Below are 22,302 nucleotides of genomic sequence, written 5' to 3' on the forward strand. Positions count from 1 at the left end.
TGAACTAGCACAGTACACGACACAAACATCCCATTACCCCATATACTAACCAGCACTCGGTTTACATCAGACTTTTTGATCTTGCCACTTTTAAGACCCAAACATTGTCCTGTTTCGTTGTTGCTAATTTGTGCTTTCCCCATTAGTATGAATCATAGTGTATCCTAACCATGAAAATGAACTTTTTAATATACATTTATTGGCCACTTAGGTCATTAAATTTTGTATTTTTCCAATGAATAATTAGTCTTTTTAAAATTGATTTGTAAGTTTTTCTACATAATGGATATATATCGGGTAATAATTCTTGAGTTGTGTATTTTAGAAAATGATTTTCCCAGGGTGTGAATTAACCTTTACCCTAATTTATAGTAACATTTTCCTCCCTCAGAGAGTCTTCATATAGATGGAATCAAACAGTAATTTTCATTTAGAGTTGTGTTTTTCAGATGCTGCCTGAAAAATCTTTTCCTATAAGGTTATAGAGACATCTATAAATCTATTCTACTAAAGTAGACTTTAAAAATGGACTTCCCTGGTGGCTCAGATGGTAAAGCGTCTGCCTACAATGCGGGAGACCTGGGTTCAATCCCTGGGTTGGGAAGATTCCCTGGAGAAGGAAACGGCAACCCACTCCAGTACTCTTGCCTGGAAAATCCCATGGACGGAGGAGCTTGGTGCAGGCTACTGTCCATGGGGTCATAAAGAGTCGGGCACGACTGAGTGACTTCAAAATTTAAAGTAGACTTTAAATTTTATTTACACATATAGAGCTTTAACATATCAGACTTCATTTCTTCATGTGTTGAGATAAAGAATCTTACTTAATTTTTACGTGGAAAGCCAACCATCCTTGCACATTTACTGAAATATCTATTCTGTCCTCATTGACTCATAGGGCAATCTCATTATGTCCCAAGTCGCCATATACAACTGGGTTTCATTCTAAGCTCTTTTTTCTGTTTCATGGATTTGACTTTATCTATAAAAACACCGGGACATTGGAAAACCTGGTTCCAAATAGGAAAAGGAGTACATCAAGGCTGTATATTGTTACCCTGTTTATTTAACTTACATGCAGAGTACATCATGAGAAATGCTGGACTGGAAGAAACACAAGCTGGAATCAAGATTGCCAGGAGAAATATCAATAACCTCAGATATGCAGATGACACCACCTTTATGGCAGAAAGTGAAGAACTGAAGAGCCTCTTGATGAAAGTAAAAGAAGAGAGTGGAAAACCTGGCTTAAAGCTCAACATTCAGAAAACTAAGATCATGGCATCCGGTCCCATCACTTCATGGCAAATAGATGGGGAAACAGTGGAAACAGTGGCTGACTTTATTTTGGGGGCTCCAAAATCACCGTGGATGATAACTGCAGCCATGAAATTAAAAAATGCCTGCTCCTTGGAAAGAAAGTTATGACCAACCTAGACAGCATATTGAAAAGCAGAGACATTACTTTGCCAACAAAGGTCCGTCTAGTCAAGGTTACGGTTTTTCCAATAGTCATGTATGGATGTGAAAGTTGGACTGTGAAGAAAGCTGAGCACTGAAGAATTGACACTTTTGAACCATGGTGTTGGAGAAGACTCTTGAGAGTCCCCTGGACTGTAAGGAGATCCAATCAGTCCATCCTAAAGGAGATCAGTCCTGGGTGTTCATTGGAGGGACTGATGTTGAAGCTGCAACTCCAAAGTAGTTGAAACTACTTAGGGCCACCTGATGCGAAGAGCTGACTCATTTGAAAAGACCCTGATGCTAGGAAAGACTGATGGCAGGAGGAGAAGGGCACAACAGAGGATGAGATGGTTGGATGGCATCACCGACACAATGGACATGGGTTTGGGTGGACTCCGGGAGTTGGTGATGGACAGGGAGGCCTGGCATGCTGCGTTCATGGGGTCACAGAGTCAGACAGGACTGAGTGACTGAACTGAACTGATAAAAACTGAACTGATAAAAACACCCCACTGTCTTAATCAACTTTTCTTTAAAATACTCCTTGTTATTTACTGGGGCAAATGTGCCCTTCCTACTTATTCAAAATTTTCTTTGTTCATCTTGGACATTTATTCTTCTACACATACTAAATAAATCTCTTGATATGCCTTAAATTCATAGAGTAATTCAGGAAAACAGACATCTTTAAGACATTCTATCTTCCCATTCAATGGGGCATATCTCTGTCTTAATTCACTTGTTCTTTTATTTCCCTCAAGTATTAATGATTTTCTCTGTCAAGATCATGCATGTCTTCAGATTCACTTCTAGGTATCTATTTGAATGTAATTTCTTTTTCTCACTGGTTCTGGCTGGTAAATAGTACACCGAGATTTCCATGGTCTACTCCTATATCCAGCAAAAATAATTCTCTTGTTGGTTCTAACATTTTATCTCCAGATTCTCCTGGACATTTTATGTAGGTAATCTTATTGTCTAAAAATACTGATCATTTTTAGACAATAATATTATTTTTTTCAGATTATATATTTGTCTGTTTCATATTACACCTGCTATGACCTACACAATAAAGCTAAACAGTAACAGTGACAACAAGAATCAGCGCATTTTTCTAATTTAGTGAAAATGCTTCTAAGGTCTCACCGCGAAGCTGATATTTACTATGTTTTTGATGTATCCTTACAAGCCTAAGGAACTTCTTCCTCTTCATTTTAATGAATGGCACTTAGAACCCTTCTGAAGATAATCCATGAACTATTAAGTCTGCCAACTTAGGTCACCCCATTTGGAAACGGGGGTTGCTGAGGTGATGATGAACAGACATTATACAGAAAGCTTATGTTTTCCTTTAAAACAAAGTCTTTAAAAGTGGTCCTTCCACTCTGACAGTTAAATGTTTCTTCCCTTTCCTCACCAGACAATAAACCTGCAAGGCAAGGAAGGATGAATGACTTCCCTTCACAGTTCTTAAACCTTATTCAAAGAAAACAACTGAGTAATACAAACCCATTTTCATTTTGCTCATCAGAAACTAAGTAAATAACTTGCACATACTATAATGTCATTAACTTTTGACATTTTATCTTTACAACTTTATCAATGGTCTACACAAGATGACTGGTAAACATGTGTTTACATATCACATGGAAAATTTTAAAGCCTTGAGAGAGTAGGCAAGTAGGTAAAATAATTTTTAATTTGTCTTCAAGCAGAATCTACCATAACATCTTACATAAATATTAATGGATTATTAACGTCTATAAGATGGCAATGGTTACAAACTATTACGTGAAATATATAATGACACACTATGTAATTAATATATACAAAATGCAATGCAGGGATTTGTGTGTGTGTGATAGGGTTTTTTGTGTGTTTGGGGATAGGGTTTTGACTATGGAATTTTTGAGGTATCAACCACATTTTTGCTATAGAAGTATCTATAAAGTGAGATAAATATTAAAGTTTATCATGTATCACTTTATGAACTAGCTTTCATTTTTCAATGAAATAGGTACTTCTAAGGAAAAATGTTAAAGCGCTGAGATCCAAAATTAAAACTCATTCATATTTATAGAGGAAAAACAATGAATCCACCTTGAAATGAGTTGCTCTTGACAAGAAGATTAATATAGAGAAAAAAAGAGCTAAATTCCTCACAACAAATAGAAATGGGGTATTAGACACTTAATGGATGTTCTAAACATAAAATATAAAGTCCAATGTTTCTAACTACTTAAATTTTTCTCAAATTGTTTTATAAACATTAAAGTACTCCAAGATGCTACCTGGTATCTGTGATTGCTCACACTATCTAGTTGAAAATATTTTAAACTGAGTACACTTTCACCCAGTGGTAACTGTTATACAGCAAGATAACTAAAATCTGTAATGATACCAATGCATAAGGTTCATATTCTTCTAAAATTTATACAACCCACACATGAGACAAATCTATTTTAAAGATAAATACTTGAGGCTTTCTCAAAAATAATTTTAAAACCACATCAATATTTTATTGCCTCCAGTTGAAATAGTACTGGTTCCATGATGAATAATAGAATGTAATGAGAAGAAACACTTTAGAATTCTGAAATAAACAAATGAAGGTTCATACAAAAGGGAGGGTTTTGCTCAGTTACTCAGCATAAAATCAGCTAAGTAAATCTCTGTTTAAGTAATTACTTTATCGTGTACCTTTATTAAAAACAAAGAAAAGAACAACCAAAATCAAAATAAAACAGCCACTGTACAGTGAAGTCATGACCCCAGGGCCTTTGCCATTTAAGGTAGAGGAAATGGAACTGACACCTAAAGGGAACTCTGTTACAAAAACAAGAATTAGGAGTAAGAGATGAACATGCGTAATTAGACAGGAATTCACTGAAGCAAAGGACAGCCATTCAAAACAATTCAAAACCGCTAAAGGACAAGAACTGAGTAGAATTACAAAATAATTCTAACTTCCTCTCAGCACTGAAGGTGGGCCTGTAAGACCTTTGCTATCTGTGAGGAGGAGAGGGTGGGAGTTCCTGTTTTAAAAAGCAAGGTAAGCGAACTGTTGAGTATAAAGTGAGGAAAGCCCGAGAACAGCAAATTGCAAAAGACTAGGTAGCAGAGGAAAGCTCAAATTCTTTGATAAACTGATTCTGACAATCAGTAAAATAACAACAATGGACAGGTATCCAAATCCTTTTTCAGTCAGTGATTTTCTCCATGGTGTCTCTGGACCAAATAATTAAAAACAGACAAAAAACACACTGCAGACAAGCAAGATGTGAGAGGGGATCAAGCTGAATAGCCGTTAATCACATGTGATTTGAAAAGATAAAGATGGCAGCTGCAGTTATACTGGGTTGGCCAAAAAGTTCACTGGAGTTTTCCTAGAAGATCTTCAGGGAAATCCACCAGAATGAACTTTTTGGCCAAGCCAATACAACATGGACCTCTGAACATTAAAGGCTACAAAGACTGGCAGGACATCCTGCTGGACCAAAGGCGAAGAACTCCCTACACCTTTGAAAACCAAAAGCCGGGTAAGTGATGGGACAAGAGACGGAACCATTTCCACGGTAGCCCACGCCACTCTCACCTCTGCCCTGGACTGCTGCAGCGGCCTCCTAACCCATTTCCCTGGTTCTCTTCCGCCACACCCCACCCTCAAACACAGTTTATTCTCCACAAGGAAGCCAGGCTCTTTTTGAAGCACTAACTATAATCTGACAGCTCCACTCAGCTTTCCGATGACTTCGTATCACAGAACAAAGTACCAGTTCCACAGAGGGGCCTCAGAGCTCTCTGCGATCTCATCCTGCTCTGTAAGCCATGACCCGGCTCCCTCTGCCCCTAACCTTGAGACACAGGACACCTGGGGGTCTGGTTGCCTGCCCACCCGCCCGTATCCTCTGCTCTGTACTGAAACATCTGTTCCACGGACTCCTGCTCACCATACAGCTTCACCTCTCCACTCCTATTTGCCGTACTGCCCTTCTAAGCCCCTCTCTCTAGCCATGATCACTTTTACCCTCCCTCTTTATTTTAGGACCTCCCTGGTGGCTCAGCCGATAAAAGCATCTGTCTGCAATGTGGGAGACCCAGGTTCGGTCCCTGGGTCAGGAAGATCCCCTGGAGAAGGAAATGGCAACCCACTCCAGTACTCTTGCCTGGAAAATTCCATGGACTGAGGAGCCTGGCAGGGTACAGTCCATGGGGTCACAAAGAGTCGGACACGACTGAGCAACTTCACTTTCTTTATTTTGGAGAAGGAAATAGCAACCCACTCCAGTACTCTTGTCTGGAGAATTTCGTGGACAGAGGAGCAGAACAGGCTGCAGTTCATGGAAAAGCAAAGAGTCGGACATGACTGTGCAACTACCTTTCTTTTCTTTATTTCCATAAATGCATCTGTGAGTGCATATGTGTGCTTGGGCTTCCCAGGTGGCACAGTGGTTATAAATCTGCCTGACGATACAAGAGATACGGGAGATGTGGGTTAAATCCCTGGGTCAGGAAGATCCCCTAGAGAGGGGAATGACCACCCACTCCAGTACTCTTGCCTGGAGAATTCCATGGACAGAGAAGTCTGGCGGGCTACAGTCCATGGGGTCAGAGAGTCAGACACAACCGAGCAACTGAGCCTGTACACATTCACCTGTGTGCTTGCTCACTCCATCTCACTTGAAGACACACCCCACCTCGAACTCCCTTCTCCTATGTTTCCAGTGTATCAACAAGTACTTTGTATAAACTAGCCAAGCTTCAACTTTTTCTACTCCCATAAACACAGCTTCTTCCTAGAACCACTTAAGTCAACAACCAGCATCACACAATGTAGTTATAAACTTTCCTTAATCTTTTGCTTGGACACCTTACTTTTCACTTTCTGAATTTCTACACTTGGTAAGAGGATGGATCATAGACTACATCTTCTCTTCTCAAGTGATCAGCACACTGCTAAATAAATAGTCTGTGCTCAGAGAATGTTTTTAATAAGAAAGCTCTAGCTTCCCCTCACTTTTGATTGCCTTAAGTCAGCTGAGTTACTAGAGAACTGACCTTCTGCAGTGTGACCACAGTAAAAGAGAGGAAAGTCTTATGCACTGGAAAAGATTTCTGTGTGTAAAAGTCTCTGCAACTCACTAGCAGTATATGTGTTTCCATTTGTTTTTCCAGAAGTGGTGAAGAGATTAATAGTAATTCTTCCATCGTGTCTTCTGATCAGAAGCAGACACTTTATGACATGACCATGTGGGGTTAAGGGTAATTTATGGCCCCAGATCAGTGTGTCATTAGCCAGCCTGTGATAGGACTGCCTGCCTGACCTTTATTAGCACCCTGAGCAAATCAACAGGGTTCTGGCCAACCCGTCTAGATTGTAAAAAGAATCCAAAAGTTCCAGTGATTTTTTTAACATCTGAGTCTCAATTTTATTAATTATTGATACAAAATGTCTTATCATCACTAATAGAATCATTAGTAATTGTGAAAGCAATGACTTAGTAACAGCATTCTTAATTTTAGAAATCTTTGACATTCAGTGACACTGCGTCTCCAAGGTCCATGTTCAGTTTTGATACACTGTTTTAATGATGGTGTTTAACTGAAAAAGCACCGCACAGAGACACAGAGAGGCAAAAAAAAAAAAAAAAATACCCTGCTGCCTGTGCTTACTAAATCATTACACTTCTTTTTATGTTTCATCTACCAAGCATTCAAAGATTGCTGATGAAATTCAGCTAGCGAGGTATATCTTTCCTAACTTTAGCGTCAATCAACTATTCTTAGAGCTAACCATAAAGTGCTATTTTTTAAACACATGGGTCAGAACTCTCTGAAAGCAGCTCATTTGGATGATTTGTAAGCAAAATTGAAAATTCTGTTTCCAAATTTCCTAAGTCTGTAGTGATTTTTGAAGAGAAGAACGTATCTGGACAAACAGTATTTTTCAGAAAAAAAGCAAATTCAAACTCTTGGGAAAAGGCTTACTATTGTTTCCAATGTTTTCTTTTCAAGCATTCCTCTAAACTCTCCCTTGATCTTAAGGCTGAAGCCCTCAGTGACTCACACTGCAACACATTAAAAACCAACAGCAGGAAAAAGGTGAACCCAAGGGACTTAGGTTGACTCCAACTAAACCCAAGATATGTGAATTCACCCGAAAATGACTAAACTGAGATTTTTATAAATCAAAATGAGCAACATCTTCTTGTAACACACAAACTTCACACACACACACACACACACACACACACACACACACACACACACAGAGTCTTAGCATAAAACACCAGAACATGGGACACACAGAATATTTCTTTTATTTTCAGGAGCCCATTATTTTCAAAGTGTTTCTTTCACAATCTTGAGGAAAAATGGTAACATAAGGGGAAAAACAACACTGAAGTTAATGGTGCTGCTGCTGCTGCTGCTGCTGCTAAGTCGCTTCAGTCGTGTCCGACTCTGTGCGACCCCACAGATGGCAGCCCACCAGGCTCCCCTGTCCCTGGGATTCTCCAGGCAAGAACGCTGGAGTGGGTTGCCATTTCCTTCTCCAATGCATGATAAGTGAAAAGTGAAAGAGAAGTCACTCAGTCGTGTCCGACTCTTGGCAACCCCATGGACTGCAGCCCACCAGGCTCTTCCATCCATGGGATTTTCCAGGCAAGAGTACTGGAGTGGGGTGCCATTGCCTTCTCCGAACAAAACGCTAGGGAAACACTATAACCAAGTGTTTTATTTTACCTGCTGTTTAAAATTAAGCTGGTTAAGCAACCAGAGGGAAAAGCCCTGGTGATTTAACTGGCCACTTACGTCTCAGAGCTTCAGGAATGCTGAGTATGGCCAATAACTGAGTGAGGAAATCAGGCAAGAATCAACACCACAAAAGGGGAAGTAATTTGCTAGGTAGCCTATAATTAGCCTCTGAATCTTACAGTAGAGAATACCATTGAGGCAAACAGCTCTGGAAGATTTAAAAAGGGATTAGTCATGCACATGAATGAATAAGTGCAGAATTTAGTTACCTGAGCTGGGGAAAAAGGCACATCATGAAAGCAATACACCTCCTCCTCTTCAGGGGGCACAGATCCTCAACCAGGAGATTTCTGAGCACAACACACTTGCTTCTGCAAACGTAAGGGCTACCTATGTGAGAGGACACTAGCCGAATGATAGAATCAGCCAAACTGGAATATCGTAACAATAAAAACCCAACAGTGAACCAATCTAACAAACATTAACTAGAGTGGTTAATTCTCAGGTATCATTAAATACAACAATTTCTGTACAGAATATCCCTGCACCACAAAAACTATCCGTTACATCAATTCTTTTTATCCAGCAAGGTATTCAACTTTTTCAAATGATATTTTAATACTGCTGCTGCTGCTAAGTTGCTTTAGTCATGTCCAACTCTGTGCAACCCCATGGACGGCAGCCCACGGCAGCCCACCAGGCTCCCCCGTCCCTGGGATTCTCCAGGCAAGAACACTGGAGTGGGTTGCCATTTCCTTCTCCAAAGCACGAAAGTGAAAAGTGAAAGTGAAGGCGCTCAGTCCTGTCCAACTCTTGAAGCTAAAACTTTGATACGATAGAAGTTACAAAATGTAAATAAGTGGTCTTAATAATCATTCATTAATAATTAACATAATATTATGTTATGATAATTAACATAAGTGGTATTAATCAGATATAATCAGAAGTTGACCCTGATCTCAAGATATTCAGTTACAATGAAATTACCTAAAATACTTCAGCTTAAAAGGGAACAACTTTTGGACTTCCTTGGTGGACAGTGGATAGGAATTTGCCTGCCAATGCAGGGGACATGGGTTTGATCGGGTCCTAAGGGATTCCACATGCCATGAAGCAACTAAGCTCTTGTACTGCAACTACGGACGCCCGCGTGCCCTAGAGCCTGTGGTCTGCAACAAGAGAAGCCACCACAATGGGAAGCCTGAGCAGCACAGCCAGAGAGTAGCCCCTGCTCTCTGCAGCTAGAAAGCCAAGCGCACTGCCACTAAGATCCCGCCTAGCCAAACAAATAATTAAAAATAAATATTAATAAAAGGGAACAACTTGCATATAAGCTTTGCTTAAAGCTTTATTATTAAATTACTCAAAGAGAAAGCACAGAACTCCCACAAAGCAAAGTACATTAATCAATATAACAATATGAATGTGTGAGCCACTCAGGCGTGTCCGACTCTTTGCAACCCCATGGACTGTAGCCCGCCAGGCTTCTCTGTCCGTGGGAGTCTCCAAATACTGGAGTGGGTTGCCATGCCCTTCTCCCAGTGATATGAATAGGAAATATGTAATTAAATAACTGATAAGACATGAAACTTTAAATAAAGACAAGTTAAAATTCAGGCTCAAAAGCTTTACTACCTAAATTCACAACATTCCTGATTTTTGTTTGAAGTACTGTGGTGGTTTAAAAATATGGCCCCAAATTCTTTTAAGTATTCACAAAAAATGAAGCGTTGGGTCTCAGTGTCTTTCTACTGAAAGTAAAAAAGTGAAAGTGTTAGTCGCTCAGTCATGTCCGACTCTTTGTGACCCCACAGACTGTATGTAGCCTGCCAGGCTCCTCTGTCCACGGGCTTCTCCAGACAACCCATACGGGAGTGGGCTGCCATTTCCTCCTCCAGGGGATCCTCCCCATCCAGGGATGGAACCTGGGGCTCCTGCGTTGCAGGCAGATTCTTTACCGTCTGAGCCACCGGGGAAGCCCAGGTGACGCTGAATGACTTCCCAAGTTAAGACAGCTTCCACGTGGCTTCCTGGAGACTCTGGGCCTGGGGAGGCCAGCCTCCATGTAAGAAGCCCAGTGCCCTGAGACTACAGTGCTATCAAGGCTACACGCCGGCACTGCTGTGAACAGCCGCAGCCAAGCATAGTGTCACCAGCTAGCATCAGCTGCCAGCCAAGCAAGAGAGCTGACACCTGACCACCAAGGCAGCAGAAGCCCAAGTGTGAACCACCAGCTGAGCCCTTCCCAAATTCCTGACCTACATGCCGTGATCAAAATAAAACGGCTGTTCCTAAGAGCCCAGGTTCTGGAGGAATCTGTTAAGCAGAAGACAGAATAGGTTTCATAATTAAAGAAGCGTCTCAGTGATAAACTGGTTGCCAAGATAAAAACTCAGGTCATAGCATTCCATTGCATTAAAAATGTAAATTTACTCTGGAATAAAATATCAAAAATTCAGGTTCAAAATCTACCTTAATTTTCCTACCAACCTAAACATTCTGAACTGAAACATACTAGGTTCAAAATCTACCTTAATTTTCCTACCAACCTGAACATAGTATAATTTACTCTCAATCATTCATTCAGTCTTTTAACAAACATTTGTTCAGCAACATTTGTTGGTGCTGAACTGGGCTCTGTGCTAACTGCTAGTTATAAAAGCAGCTCAAATAATATGGGGAGGGAGAGAGAATTAATCAAATATCAAATCATCTCACAAACATATAATTACAAAAGGGGATTTAAAAAAATGACTGCAGGGTAAAAAGGACTCTAAAAGCATAAACGGTGAGACGGATTCAGTCTGGAGACCAAGGCAGGCTGAGATCTGAAGGATGAGGAGAAATTAACAAAGGGAAGGATCCATGCCTGGAAAGTACTGGAGCTGGAGGGATGGAGAAGAGACTGAAGCAGCAGGGACCAAACCTCATCAGCAGTGTCATGAACCAGAATCTTTTCATTACAGCAATGGGAAAGGGTTTGTAGGATTTTAAGCAAGATAATGAAATGTTGAGATTTTCCTGTTAAAAACCATCTTGGCTATCTATCCCAATACTCTGTATGTTGACAACTAGCCTCAATGTATTAGTTAATTTATAATCTAACTACATAAATCCACTACACAAATACTCATTTCATGTGGACAGTACGCCAAGAGCTAAGAAATCAATCAGAAAAAAAAAATGAATAAGGTCTCTACATGCATCAAGCTTTACAGTCTAATGGGAGCATGGAGCAGGAAACAGGCAATTTAAATACAGTGAAATATAAGACTCTTACAGTGAGTCAAAGGGTTGTCAAAGACCATAGGAAGGATGCTTAATCCAGATAAGAGGGGGTCAAGAAGAATTCGCAAAAGAAGAAATGTCTAAGTTGAGACTAGAATGAATCAGTGTTTAAGAGGCAGACATAGGGATTAAGGGAAAAAAGTAGATCCCGCTAACATAGAATCACATGTCACTAAACTAAAGATTCATGATTAAGAGAGTCATAGAGTACTCAGTGAACAAAAAAGCAGTTTAATACGGCTATAGGGATAGATGGGGGTAGGGTTGAGGGGGGTTGATGAGAAACAAGAGTGGTAATCAGGAGTTAGCTCACCCAGGCACATGTAAACCATGTTCAGAGTCTATTGTAAAGGCAAGAAGCAGACTGAAACGTAAAGAAGGGGGAGTGCCAAGACCAGTCTTGTATCCTACAAGACAACTTTGGTGGCAGTGTGAAGAGACTGGAAGCGGCCAAGACTGGAACACTTGGACAAAGGAGGAAGCTGTGCTTGGAATCCAGGAGAGAAATGGTAGAGGCCTGAGCAAGGGAAATGCCGAGAAGACTACAGAAATAATTTTAGGAGGTAGGACTGAAAGTGATTAGTGACTGGTGATTAATGAGATGTGAGAGGTGAGGGAGGAAAAGAACTCGAAGACAACGCCCAAGCTTCTGGCCTGGGTATAACTGATGGAAACATAGAACCCCAAAGGAAGAGCAAAGCTTTAGGGATGGGGGAAGGAAGAGGAGGAGAGGGAGGTTAGTTCTGAGAGGTTTAAGGTGGCTGTGGATGGAACATACAGGTGGAAATGTCAAAGACAGAGGCAGCAATATGGTACTGTAGGTGAGAAAAAGTCATCTGGGCTAGAAGCAAAGATTTGGAAGTCAAGAGCATATAGGTGTTACTTGAAACCATGGGAGTGAAATTCATGGTCCCACTACTAATACACAATGTGAGGAGCTGTTGTTCAGTCTCTAGGTTGTGTCTGACTCTTTGCAATCCCAAGGACTACAGTAAGCTAGGTTCCTCTGTACCCCACCCCCATCTCTCGGAGTTTGCAAAAATTTGTGTCCATCAAATCGGTGATGCTATCTAATCATCTCATCCTCTGCTGCCCCCTTCTCTTTTTGACTTCAATGTGAGGAGAGAGAGCGTTTAATATATGACCATGCAGATATCAACATTAAGAGATGGTAACATAAGAAAAAGTTCAAATGGAAACAGAAGGCATGGTCAAGAGTTAGGAAGAAAACAGGAGAGTGTGCTGCCATTAAAACTTAATAGTAAGTTAAATCATAGCTCTTCTCAACTCAATTCCTCTTGATTTTCTTACACGAAGATGAAGCTGACCTTGGTTGAAATCTTTCTCTGGATCTAAATTTGGGCAAGAGACTTCCACTTCCTCAAAACATGTAATTAAGTTTCTTCTTGGACTGCAAGCCTTGTGACTTTGTACAATACAGATATAAACTTTAACAAAAAATCAACATATTTAACTTATAAATAAGATAATAAATGCAAAGACTATTAAAAGACCTTGGGCTTTAGAGCCAAATGGAACTGAAATCCCACCATTGCCATTTCCTAGCTATGTGATTTAGGACAAGTTCTTTAACCTTGCTAACCTTGAGTTTCCTCATGGAACATTCTACTACCTTTAGTACAGAAATTGAGCTGTTCCTGTTTTCTTGAACCCATTATAATCAGAAAGTCAACTCCACCAGTGCCAATGAAAACAGCACTATTCACACTTACAAATAATCTCCTTGTTGGGAAATCCAATGGTCAATTTAAACCCTTATCCTGCTGAAACTATCAGAAACACTAGACAAAAATGACTTTTCCTTCCTTTATAAAACATCGTCTTTGTTTGGCTTCTGGTTAACCACTCTGCCTTGGTTCTCCTTCTTGCCCTCTCCCTTTCAGACTCCTTCCTATTCCTTCACACGTCCCAGGCTCTGTATCCGCAAGCCCTGGCATGTCCAGACCCAGTCCTCAATCCTCCTCTGGTCTCATGGCTTTAAACATCTTCTCTATATCAGAAAGATTCAAATTTACATCTCCTATGAAGGTCTCTTTGCTGAATGCCACACGCCAGCTGCCATTCTTTCATGAATGTCTACACAACCTTTTTGAACTTTGCATAAACTCCTGATTCTCCTTAAAGTAAGTCCGCCTACAGCATTCCTCACCTTGTTAAATGGCAAACCCATTCTTCCAACTGCTTGGGCTCAAAACCTGAGTCATTCTGGACTCTCTTTCCCTCTTATCCCCACACCAAGTCATCAGCACATTCCATCAGCTCTACCGTCACAATACATTCAAAATTCCACCAGTTCAAACCATATCTACCTCTAATCACCCTAGTCTGAACTATGACATCCCTTCTCTGGCTTATTGCCAAATTCTTCTAACTGATCACTCCCATTCTTTTTTTCTCCCAAGTTTTTTTTTTTTTTTTTTTTTCCTAAATGGCTTTTATTTGGCTAGGTTGCATGTGGAATCTTCATTCCCTGACTAGGATTCGAACCTGTGCCCCCTGTGTTGGAAGCCCAGAGTCTTAACCATGGACAGCCAGGGAAGTCCCTTTACTTCCACTCTTGACTCCCTTGATATATTCTCCACAGAGAGCCAGAATCCTCTATCTTAAAGGTAAAGTCACATCTGATTAACCCAAAAACCAGCTTTCCAGCTCATTCGGAGGAATTGCAAGTTCTCTGTGGCCTTAAAGCCCTTTCTGTCAGCTTTCCCCACTTCTTCTGGTTTCTTCTTAGTGCGTCCCACCTCATTCCATATGCTTCCCCTGTATGGATCTCTCTGTCATTCCTGGAACCCCCCCCCCACCAAGCATGCTCCTGTCCCTGGAACTTTATACTTACTCTTTCCTCAGATATTCTCTTCATTTGCTCTCTCACTGCCATCATGAAGATCTCTGCTCAAAAGTCACCATCTAAAACAAACCCTCCCTGACAATTCCTAAAAACACTATAAATACATAAAGAAAACCTCCTTCCCAATATATCTTACCACGCTTCCCTTGTTTTTCTTTCTTTATAATATACTATAGTATACGAAATAATATCTAGCATACTAAATAACTTACTTATTTTATTATCAATCTCCCCCCAGCCTAATAAATAAACTCCATAGAGTAAGGGGTTTTATCTGTTTCACTTCTCTGTGTTTCCAACACCAACAACAGTGCTTGGTATGTAATAAGTATTTAATATGCAAGGGAATTAAAATTAAATAATAAAATATACTAAATGGAAACATAAGAACATATTAACAGAAACTGAAACAGAATAAATGTAAAAAAATGCTTCAAATATAGGTGTTCAATTAATGGTTGTTGTTATTTATGGAAACTTCAAAGCTCAAGTGTAATTACCCAAAACTGATGGGGCAAATAGTAGTGATCACTTTGAAAGAGAATGTTCTTCTAGGAATTATTGTCCTGAAGATACTGAATTTTTAAGACAGAACTTGATTTGGGAAGGTTCAATGAGTTTATCACATAAAACTCGGCTGACAAAGTGAACTTGAACAAAGAAACAATTCTTTGAAAGTGTCATAACTTTAAAGATTGGCCATATTTTTATGAATGATCCAAACACAGTTATCAAAATGTTTTCTTTTGAGTGTTTTTTTTTTTGGAAAAGCACAAAAGTAATAAAAGTGTTGAAAGAAGCAAAGCATTAATTAATATTCTATTTACAACAATTACAAAGAGCTCTAAGAAATGTTCATTAAGAAAATTTAATTATAGTAATAACTTATTCCGATACTGTTTCTTATTACTTTGAAATAAACATAAGAGGAGGAATAGTAATATGCTTACTAAAAGGTTAGCTGGTGTTCCAGAACTGGCTTAATAAAATCCTCCCAGGAAGAAAAGAGAAGAGGAGAGGCACACTTGTCTGAGAACTTAAAGGAAAGCTTATTTATGCCACCAGATAAAGCTTTGAGGAAAGCAAGGCTCTAAGCCAGCTCCTTGCGGGCATTTAATACATTTAAAAAGTCTCTCAAGGTCCCTGACATAGAGGTAGCCAATAAATGTCTGTTATGTGTGTAAGCGGTACATTAACAAATGAAAATGTCAATTATAAGAAGTTATGGCTCAGGTATCTGTCCACATCCCCATCACCAATGCTTAAGGAAAAGCTGGGAGCTCAAGTCTAATGTTCTTCTTGTGTCTCTCATATGAGTAAGGAACAGCCTTCAACTATAAAAAGCTGAGCTCTACTCTAGGAGGAAAAAAAAAAAATCACCACTCTAAAGGTGACACCCAAGGGAAGTAGTACTAGTCAAGTTATTTGAGACCCGTAGGCAGTGCAGGGTTGCTCGGCGGAGCGCTCTCATCTCTAGACGCCGGAGGACGCGGGAAGGCAGACACCCAGACACCATCTGCACCAGGTCCCGAGCGCCCGGCGAACAGCCCCGGACAGGGCACTGACTCCTCGGCAGTACCCAAGTGCTATTTAAAATCAAATTGTGAAAAGTAAGAGGAAAAAGAGAAGTGATTAAGGGGAAATGAAGAAATTATTAAAAGAGATAGCATTAAAGAATCAGAAGAGGAAAAGGAGCACATGAGTCAGGAAGGTGTGAAAGCGCATGGTAACCACAGCTCCAAATACACACCACGCACACACACTGTACACAGAGGAGGAAGTTTACATATGCCGGGATCCTCACTTTCTAAATTCGCAGAGTGACATAACAGAGTCCAGTCTCTTTTATTCTTCATGTTTTCAAGACTACCAGAATCATAGCTGGTGTGAGAGGATCCGTAAATTCACCTGCGTGAAGGCAGCTGCCTGTAAACTCCATCTTGAACAGGCCAGTTCCTAAAAGTATGCAGATTGCTTTAAGGTTTAAAGGGAAAAAGCAGGCTCCACTTTTACCCATAAAGGTCTGGATGACTCAGAGTTTAATAAAAGGATCTAGAAGCTTTCACCCCTAGGTCACCGGTTCTAGGATGACTACAGTAGACAGTCATTTCAGGACATTATCATCTAGCAGCTGTTTTGTTCACAAAGTGCCGAAGAAGTGCGTGGCCTGTCTCTATTAATACTCACTTGACAGGTGTATACATTCCGATTCATATGCATGTGCCATCACAAGCACTTTGAAGCAGAGTGATGAAAGTCACAACAGCTGTTACCTTTAGAAAGCCCTTAGCATGTCCAATTCTCTCTTTTCTTTATATAAAGTACTACATATTAGTATTTCACATCCTACTGGATTTTATCGTTTCAAATCAAAATCATAAAGGAAAGATACCTGAGGAGAATTTTTCAAATGAATGTGGTTATCATTCCATGAAACGAGGAAAGTAACAACCCTTTCTCCTAGGAAAATGGGGTAGAGGCCAAACCAGCTGAGAAGGTCAGTTCTCAGAATGGCTCAGTGACCTGAAGGAGACCGCAGACATCCCTGGCATTGCATGCTCTAAGCCACGGTCATACGTGTAGACACAGGCCATTGGAAATGGACTTCCGAAGTTTATACACCAAAGATTTATGTACTCGTGCAACACAAACCAGATAGACTCCCGCTGTCTGTGTCATGGTGCTCTAATGCCTCTACGTTGACCCCTATGTATGTGCGCCAAAGATTATAATGTACCAGTTCAATCCTTCATCACAGCAACTGATACCTGTCGGCCGGTAAAGTCATTCCACTAAGAAGGATTCTGCATAGTCCCCAGGCTCAGTGATAACTGAAGAATTCTTATCACTGAAGAAAAACTAGTTTTCGTTTTTCAAATCACTGTTTTGAAAAACTAAAACTATTATGTTTAAACCACAATATAGAGGAATTTGGGCTTCCCAGGTGATGCTAGTGGTAAACAACCCACCTGCCAATGCAGGAGACATAAGAGACGCTGGTTCAACCCCTGGGTCCGGAAGATCCCCTGGAGGAAGGCATGGCAACCCATTCCAATATTCTTGCCTGGAGAATCCCAGGGATAGAGGACTCTGGTGGGCTCTGGTCCACAGAGTTACAAAGAGTCAGACATGACTTATAAGATTGAGCATTCCCAGGTGGCTCAGGGGTAAAGAATCCATCTGCCAACGCAGGAGATTAAGGCAACATGGGTTCAATCCTTGGGTTGGGAAGATCCCTTGGAGAGGGCATGACAACCCACTCCAGTATCCTTGCTTTAAGAATCCCAGGGGCAGAGGACTCTGGCAGGCTACAGTTCACGAGGTTGCAAAGAGTCGGACACAACTGATGAACTGAGCATGCAGAGAGATATTTAAGTCACCACCTACTCTCCCATGTGTACACTGAAATAATGAAGACGCCTACCCACTGGCCGTTGCCACATATTCAGTTCATGGCACTAACGGAAATAAGACTTATCATCTAAAAATTTGCATTCCTATCTTCCAACTATGTACCTTCTTCTAAAGAATTCATCAGCTCCTTTTAGAAGAATATTATTTAACCAGGCAATATTCCAACTCACATTTGGTATGCATTTTTAATGACTGCATAAAATGCTTAATAGGGACTCTATTTTATTTTCTTAAATGATATTAACTAATCCACTAAGTATTTGGCACAAATCCAAAAGATGATGACAAAAGTCACTATTAACTTTGTATTTCAAATATATCACTTAAAAAGCCTTAAGACGCCTGCAAGTTCAAGCTTGACAGATTTACTACTGTCAAAACCATGAAACCTTAGAAAATAAGAAAGAGGGCACGCTTTACACCCTTTTGATCTGGTTCAGTAAGGCAACAACACAACTCTGCAGTTTCTGTTTTGCTTAGAATTGATGTGTCATTAGAGAACGTGGTCTGTAATTCCATTTCATTGATGAGGAAATTAAGACACAGAAAGGTTAAATGACATGGAAACAAGAGTCTTTGCGTAGAAGGGACCTTAGAATTAACACAGATCTGAATTTGGAGGCAAAAAAAATTTTGCTTTCAGGAAACGGAAATGCTTAAGGAAATCAAACTGCAAAGCAGAGTACCCCAACTTCTAATGACCACCTCCCTTGAACCTCTAAACCTACACTGTATTTATATTCAGTGCTTAAGTGCTACACGATATTATCACTCCGTTTACACCTCATCATATGCTACCTTGTATTGTTTATGTGTACACATCTTGCATACACACAAGGGAGCTTCCTTGGAGTAGAGCCCATAGTTGGGGAATGTCTGAATCCCACCACAGGGCTTTGCCCATGGCTATCTGCTTGACTGACAGTGACATCCTAGAAACGGCTACAGTGAGAAGCAGGCTTTCCTCCTGTTTGAAGTATCTGTTTGCAGATAAAGCACGAAAGAGACATCACAGGCGCTTGGATAATCTCAACCATCTTGGCCAAGTCACTGCTTGTGTAACATTCCATTCTGTCTAAATTCCCCTTTGCGTTTTCCATTGGGCAGGGTACACACTTTCAGTCTAGACACAAGCACAGATTAGCCACAATACACAGAGGAACTGCACGGTGTGAAATCCTGTTTAGTTCCCTTCAGCCAAAGTTATTAAACACTGTTACGAGGAAGGATACCAACATGAATCTACCAGACACAGGGGCTCTAAGAAAGACACTGTCTAGTCACACAAACAGACATACGGACAACTTCAGTGCATGCAAGACTCGCAGAAGTGTTTCAAAGTATATAAGCTGTGGCCTGGAGGGTGAGGGAAGGCTTCACAGAGAAGTTGGCACCTGAACAGCCCAGGGTTTTGAAAGATGAATAGGCCCAGGACAATCAGACACAGGGTCAAAGGGCATTCCGGATTGTGCAAAACACTGGCAGAAATCTAACAGTCTGAAAACTGCTAGAAGGACGCATTCACCACCAGGGAAGGAAAGCAGGTCAGCTGCACTCTTCAACTTTCCAAGAAAAAAAAAAAGCTTTCAAATAAGCAACTGAGGAGGAAAGTTTCACCAGTGCTTGTTTTGTTAAGCCTCTTAGCCTTGCTTTGCTTTGTTTTGCTTTTTCTGTTTTGCTCCCTCTTAAAGAAATAAAGCATTCTGCCGGCTTAAAACTTCAGTGAGAAAAAGTACTTCAACTTTACTGTGGAAAAGGAAACTGGAAAGTGACCCAGGGGCAAGGAATACATTATTAATAACACTTTTCTCTGGATTATCTGAAAGTAGCAAAATTTCAAATTCAGGAATCACTCATTGCAACCCTTCTCTCCACTAACTCAATACATATTTATTTTATGCCCACTATTTGTCAGTTTCTGGAATACCAGGCCTCTGAAGCGCGCTCAACTGCCCTCCTCTTTGAGCAAGCTCCTTGCTCGCAATCTAATAAAATAAATAGAAGAGGGCAATGCATTCATACCCTGCTCCTTCTATGGCGGCCAATCAAAGCCCAAAGCTCACCCAGAGTTAAATTCCAGTCGAGCTAACCCACGAAGACAAACACACTTAAATATTCTAAGGGCAACAACCGAGATGTAAGACACTGATAGACGTCCTTGGTAAGGGTGCTCATCACCTCTTCCGGTGAGCAGGGAGCTGGCGAGCGGGATTTCCTGGCCAGGGATTTGGAAAGCTGAATGGGGAACAGAGGAGGGTCGGAGGGGCTGAGGTTACCTGGGAGCTCAGGTAGACTCTGAGGCACTCCTCGCACACGGCCTTCTTGCAGCAGGGCAGGGGCTTGATGGGCTTGTCTTCCAGGCACACCCGGCACATCAGCACCATGAGGGGCGCATAGGGATCCCCGACCCCACCCAGGTCGGAGTAGGGTGGGGCTCCCAGCAGGCTGGGCACGGAGAACGGCTCCGGCGCCAGGTAGAACTCCAGCTCGATACTGCCGCCGTCGGGGGACAAGGGGTCCGCTGGGAGCGACAGCTGGGGGCTGGGGAAGGAGGAGGGGGTGCTGGGAGGGTTGGTCACCGGCGGAGCCCGAGGTGGCGACGCGGGCAGCGAGAGCCGCTCCGCTGAGGGGACCTCGGACAGGTCGTTCTCCACGCAGAACACGGAGCAGAACACTTGTCTCTTGGCCGGGGGCGGGCGCCGCGGGCCCAGCACGTCCAAGACCAGTCCGTCCGGGGCCCCGACGCGGACACGGGTCGGGGTCTCAAGCTCCTCGCCGGGGGGCGCCTTCTGCTGTTCATCCCCGCTCTCGTTTCGCTCCCCCGTTTCCTCCTCCTCCTCGGCCAGCTGCTTTTGCAAAGCCTGGGGGTTGAGGGGCCCGGGGAGGGCCAGTCCCGCGGGCTGCCCGGGTGCCCGGCTCTTGCTCCAGCTCGGGGACCTCCGGCCCCCCGCGGGCTCTGGAGCTCCGGCGTCCGCGCAGCCGGAGTCGCTTCCGCAGCCGCCGCCGCTCGGCTCGGCGGAGGCGGCGCGCGGCCCGGGCGCCCCGGCGCTGTGCCCCGGCGGCCTCGGGGTCTCCGGGGGGCCCGCGGCGCTGCCAGCGGGGGTCCGCGCCTCCAGGGGCCCGCCGGCGCCGCTCACCGTGCTCTGCTCCTCGCCCATCGCCGCCCGCGGCCCGAGCCGCCGCTGCCCATCCAGCCGCCGGGACCCCCACCCGGCGCCGGCGGGCAGCGGGGGCAGCGGCTCGGCTCGACTCGGGGCTCCGCTTCTGCTTCCGGGTCCCTCCTCCGAGGCTGGGACGCCCCGAGCTCCCTCCAGGGAGCCCGTGCTCCCGGGCGGCGGCGCGCGGGGAGCCCGGCCCGGCCTGCTGCTGCTCCTCCTCCCGGTCCGCCCGCGCGGCCGGGCACCGCCTCGGGGGCACCGAGGGCCGCTCGCTCCGGCCGCCGGCGCGCGCGCCCCACATGCAGATCGGGGCGCCGCTGCGGCCCCCGGGAGCCCCCGGGCGGGACAGAAGGGTCCGGAGGAAGGAGACCGTCAGTCCCGCGCCATCGCCGGTCCCCGCTGCGGGCCAGGCGGCCGGAGGGCGGTGGTCACAGGGTCGAGGGGCCTGTGGCGCCGCAGCGGCGCGCACCGGGAGGGGCAGCCCGAGCGCGAGCCAGCCGCCGCGGCCCCTGGGGGAGAGGCCGGAGCGCGCGACCTCCCGCTCCCGCGCCTCGTGCTTCACCTAGAGCCCTCCTCGCCGCCCCTCACCCCACCCCTTTGGCGCACACCTCCCCACACGTACACACGCGCGCGGCCACCGCGCGCTCACTCACGCACACCCCGAGTGGGTGTGATCTCAGACCGGGATGCGCTCCCGCGCCCGGAGTTCACACTCGGCCTCCACCAGACACCCTCCGGAGCCCACAGGCTGCCCCTCCGGCTACACTCGGAGGAGAACTTCCTACAAAACTCTTTACTGAAAGCGGGAACCAGAAAAATCCTGGCTGCTTAGGATTTTGCTTTCGCTTGTTTCTCTTGAGTTGGTCTGATTTGAAATCCACCGAAGATGGGGTTCAGAAAAACAATGCTAGGAATTCTTAGTTCAGAATGCTGTATATACAACTCTGCTTTCTGCTTAATGAAGTAGAAAAGATGTTTGAAACCCACACATGTGCCAAAAAGTACGTTTAACCTTGAGCGCTGGTAAATAACCAGGTTTATCCCCTTTTCCTCCTTCTCAATGTCCTCTTAGGAACTTTTTTTTAACCCTTTGAATAGTCCAAAACGGGTAGCCTTAGTTAAGATAGTGAGATGGTCTGGCCTAATTAATAAACCAGATCATTGGTGGAAATCATGAAAAGTTTTATTAGCATAAACATATTTATCCCCAAAACTGTTTCCAAGACAACAATTATATTTGAGCCAGAACTTAATTATGTGTTGATCTATCTTTATTTTCCAGGAAGTATTAGTCATCCAGACTGGTGCGTTTTAGTTCCCTAAAGCCAATGAAAACATTTTTGGGAAGCCAAC

General features: G+C 43.2%; 1 protein-coding gene across 1 annotated transcript in view; it reads right to left on the reverse strand.

Annotated features, from left to right (window-relative positions):
* The window catches only part of RNF217 (ring finger protein 217), a 118,788-nt gene extending 97,647 nt beyond the window's left edge, over nt 1-21,141 (reverse strand). Inside the window, exon 1 of the mRNA XM_005684492.3 lies at nt 20,068-21,141. Within this exon, the coding sequence (XP_005684549.3) occupies nt 20,068-20,949 (882 nt within the window). The 5' untranslated portion in view covers nt 20,950-21,141. The remainder of the gene's footprint in view (nt 1-20,067) is intronic.

This window comes from Capra hircus, chromosome 9, assembly GCF_001704415.2.
Source record: "Capra hircus breed San Clemente chromosome 9, ASM170441v1, whole genome shotgun sequence".
NCBI classification, from domain to species: domain Eukaryota; kingdom Metazoa; phylum Chordata; class Mammalia; order Artiodactyla; family Bovidae; genus Capra; species Capra hircus.